Source organism: Ceratina calcarata, unplaced genomic scaffold, assembly GCF_001652005.2.
Source record: "Ceratina calcarata isolate Rehan_Ccalc_2016 unplaced genomic scaffold, ASM165200v1 scaffold233.2, whole genome shotgun sequence".
Taxonomy (NCBI): domain Eukaryota; kingdom Metazoa; phylum Arthropoda; class Insecta; order Hymenoptera; family Apidae; genus Ceratina; species Ceratina calcarata.
This window is the reverse complement of record NW_017145181.1, coordinates 1-4,345: the sequence shown is the minus strand read 5'-3', so window position 1 is coordinate 4,345 and position 4,345 is coordinate 1. Positions and strand designations below refer to the sequence as shown.

Sequence of the window (4,345 nt, the reverse complement as noted above, 5' to 3'; positions counted from 1 at the left end):
GCTCTCGGCGTTGGAGGCTCCGGGCCCGAGTATGAGCACCGCCAGCGAGGAAATGCCGGTTTGTAGCTCGATATTTTTATTCATATTCATGCACAAGTGAAAAACCCGTGTAAAAAGTGATATGAAGGAAAGAAAAAAAGGATAAGAGATAATAGATAAAAGAATAATAAAAAGATAAAAGATATTGTATCGAGATCCTCTTGGCCTTTCTCCAGAATTCCAATACGTCCCATGATCAGTAAATTTTGCAACGACTCAGAATTTATATAAATTATTGTTAATATCTTAAATCTGTCAGACTTTCGTTGCTTTCCTTTATGTATTCTACACGGCTTATGCTAATAATAATAATATTAGGCATATTGAGTGGTTTATATCTTTTCAAACTTTAATCAAGTATATTTGAATCAGGTAATGTTCGAGGAACGAATAGAGCGTCTCTCGAGACCCCCGCCGCCTTTCCCGCTCTCGTTGGGCCCCCGCAGTTGGCACGACAAATCCGGTGACTCCGGGATATCTGGAGACGCGGGGGCACCTAACGAGGACTCATTGGACGTAAGTACTATCAACAGAATGAAAACGACGACGACCAGGCCTACTTGGACACCGCAACAGGACTTGGGAGAAGAATCGAGCAGCGACGCTGGGGTCGATTCTCCGCCGCCTTTGTCCACCCCTTTGAAGTACCATTCCCCGCGAGCGCACGTGTTCTCCCTCTCGTTGCCCAGGGACGACGCCAGGAACTATCTCGGAGGCTCGGAAACGAAAACCAGAGACGCGTCCGCGTTCAACTCGCTTCAAAAGCTGAAGCGGTCGGTGTCGGGGGCGTTCGGTATCGGCGCGCAGGATCGTCAAAAGAAGTGCACTCGCGATGTCCTCGACGATAACTGGCTTTTATCGAGCAGCGCGCCGACCTCGTTGCAGCACAGCCACGTTCGCGTCGAAGCCTCGACGCGAGTTTCTCCCTCGGTCTGGAGACCGTTCACTCAGGATCGTGATCCCGACGGTGACGGCGCCGACGCTGATGCCGACGACGATGACGAAGACGACGACGACGATCGAGTCGTCGATGACAATTTGGCGGAGGACGAGGAGGAAGACGCGAGGGCGAACGACGTGATAGAACGGAACGAGAAAGCAAACGATTTCCCGGTAATTATGAAACCGCCGTCCTTCTCGTATCTCACACCTGGTGGTCATGTTATGTACCTGCCGGAAACGAACGAAGTGGAGCACAGAGTTCAGAACATGTCTGGGAGAAAAGTCACTTCCACTGAATACACGAGAACGACTATGACGATTCACGAGGAGAATAATGTGGAAAGATCAGCGTATCGCGGTGAGGTTTCTTCTTATCGATTGAACGGCTATGACCGTGATGATGTCAACGAGATCAGAGAGATCAAGGGAGAGAATTATGACGAAGAGAGTAAAAACGATCCATCGCGAAGACGATGTAAAAATGTCAATGACACGAGGGAGTCCAATGAATTCTCAAATCGTTCCGACTCGCGCGAGAACCGGTCGAAGACGAGAAGAGCGTCGTCGCCTTTTAACGAGAATCGGGAACCGGCGAGTACCTCGGGTTCGGGGGACGCGAAGGCGGCGAAACCGCAGCGAAAGAGCAATTCGAAGGGCAAGAGGTTCACGTTTCAATCGACCGTCAGGCAAATAGAGAGGCGTCGATTAGCTGAAAAACTGTCGAGGGAGGCTGAAGCGAAGGAACGTCAAAGGAAGGGTGAGCTCGAAGCCATGCGGAAGGTCGAAGAGGAATTCCAACGAAAACGAGCGAAGGAGAAAGCGAATATCAGGCAACAGCTGCGTCTGTTCAAAGAGATGGAAGAGAATTTCAAGTAAGCGACTATCTCTGAAAATCGCTCGGAATAACTAGCGAATTTGTTTTATTTGTAAAACGTATCATATCACCACTGCATATCATTATAAGTGCGATCATAATTCTCTTTATATGACAGTAAGATTAGTGAGCGAAAAGTATTTCAATTAAAACGATTTTCATGAAATAATTTTAATAATAAGCAATGATAAGCGGTGTGATACGAAGATATGATACGAGTAAAGATTTACAGCAGCTTAATTTTCGTTTGTAATTATAGTAGCCTCCCGACTGCCGATTGGGACGGTTCGCAGTTATCGCGAGCCGAACCGGACGGTGCGCCTTCTTCCACGGCATCTTCTCCGACGTCGTTGCCCAGTGGAAACTTGTCCAGGAGCGCACCCACGAAATGTTTCGATAACGAAATTCCACGGAAGAAAGACAGCGATTCGGATTTAGCGAAGCAAGCCCGGGCCGAGCGAAAAGGCTACCGGCCTAAGTATTACGACTGGCCACCGGAAACCACCGCTCATTTGGATTACAAACAGACTACTGTTCATCCAAAGATAGTTTGCGATATTCCGAAGAGTTCGCCGGTTTTCGTGGACGTGAATGCTCATTCCGGCAAACCGGTTACGTCCAATTCTACTCCTAAATCGGACAACTATAGGTAATTCTATCCCTTCGTCTGTCAAAACACATTTGCACTAGCGTTGCCTGCATAGTGGATCGTTTAGGTTCATACATGCTCATTATTTTTAAAAATTCTCGACTGAAGTAAATGTCTCAATTCCTATTCGAGGCACAATTTCAACTCACTGACTTATTTTTCTATAATTCTAAGATAACGAATTATAGAAAAATAGTGAGTAGAAGTTGTAAGAAATTAAGGACATTTACTTTATTCTCAGAAATGTCTGAATTTTCAATAGTTTTCATTACGTTATTCCTTGATTTCTTTAAGCAGATAAAAATATGGGAAATAGGGAAACAGCCAGGATAAAAAGCAATCCAGTATGCAGGATAATTTAGACTTCATGACATTTTGATGTTAATTAACTCTGTCGCTTTAGGAAAGACTTCGCTCACGGCACGGTGGCAACTAGAACCTCTTTCCCGAGTAGCGACAGCGAACTTTCTCAGCCGAACACGAGGCCTCATTCCAGACAGACCGGAGTCAAGAGCAAACCGCATCGAGCTAGGTAGGTTCGAGGATAGAACCTCGATTCCTTGAATCGAGCCGCTGTAAGACAAACTTATTCCTCTTCTTATTGGAGACTTCGTTTTCTTTCCAATTAAGAAATAACACCAATTGTCCATAAGAACAATGTATAGCTCTATCTACTTTGCTCGGTCGACGTTAAGTATAGATTATTATAGCCATTCCAATATTGTATAGTACGCGGCGTTTTCGTTTGCATAATTTTTGATGCACTGAGAAATATAGTATTTTTATATATAGACGATATTTATAAAGAATGGAAGGGAATGTTTTCTAACGCCTCTAGTCATCTAACAACGCTTCATTAAGGCTAAGTTAATTCGCGAGCGGACCCGCAGGTCGCGAATCGACGACTCGTTTCCAATCGACTCGATCCGCCGTCCGAATGAAATTGCTATTCGATAGTCTCGGCCAAGGACGCTTTACGTAGCAAATAATTGACGTGCCGGTACTGATACGAATCGTCGATTCGATAGGGAAAACGAGACCGAAACAGGGAGACGAAAGAGCGAACGAACGTTGAGCAGGTCCGGTAGTCCAGAACGGTTCGAGGACGCGGGAACGTCGGAGGAAGACTCGCAGCTAGTGGAGGCGAGGATACAACCGAGGAAACCTGGCCATGATTTCATACTAACAAGCGGGATACAACCGTTCACGAAACAGAAAGCGTACAGGCCGATTTCGTTTAACCCTCGGCCACCCCCGCCCATTCCGAGTTAATCGTTCCTCAACGATTCGCGTATCCTACCCCGCGGGAATTTGTTCAAACATAACAAGATATATGTATATGCCGCAAATATAACATAATGTACATATGTATAATAATATGGTTGAATAAAGAGTATCATGTTACATTGCGTCGATTTTTTCTTAAACCTGGGTAATCACGACGTCGCGTCGTCGGAAACCACGTGTGTCGTTTAAACAACGGGATATTTTCTTGCTGTTCCGGTCCACAAACGAAAGTATCGAATTGGATTAAATTAGAGAAGGTAATTGCACATAAAATCGCTGTTCCGTCGTTCTGTCAATAAACGGAAGACGCATTCCTTTTCAAACCATCTCAAACCTTATTTACATCGATGACATATGCGGGGATCACGCGAGATTCTTAAACTAAGACTTTAGTATTTTGCTGAAGAATTGCACTTCGAAAACAGGGATTAGTCAATTTAATCAAGGAACATGAAATAAAAATGCCAATATTCATTTCCATTAATATATTAATCAGAATTATTCAATATAATTACAATAAATTAGAGATGAATAAATTAGAAACAGAGGAAATT

The 4,345-nt window shown here is 44.6% G+C and overlaps 1 protein-coding gene across 1 annotated transcript in view; it reads left to right on the top strand.

Annotated features, from left to right (window-relative positions):
* Window positions 1-3,908, top strand: part of LOC108622663 (uncharacterized) — a 9,765-nt gene extending 5,857 nt beyond the window's left edge. The window contains exons 4-8 of the mRNA XM_026811672.1: window positions 5-58; window positions 412-1,853; window positions 2,115-2,504; window positions 2,908-3,036; window positions 3,533-3,908. Of these exons, the coding sequence (XP_026667473.1) occupies window positions 5-58; window positions 412-1,853; window positions 2,115-2,504; window positions 2,908-3,036; window positions 3,533-3,776 (2,259 nt within the window). The 3' untranslated portion in view covers window positions 3,777-3,908. The remainder of the gene's footprint in view (window positions 1-4; window positions 59-411; window positions 1,854-2,114; window positions 2,505-2,907; window positions 3,037-3,532) is intronic.
* The last annotated feature ends 437 nt before the right edge of the window (window positions 3,909-4,345 follow it).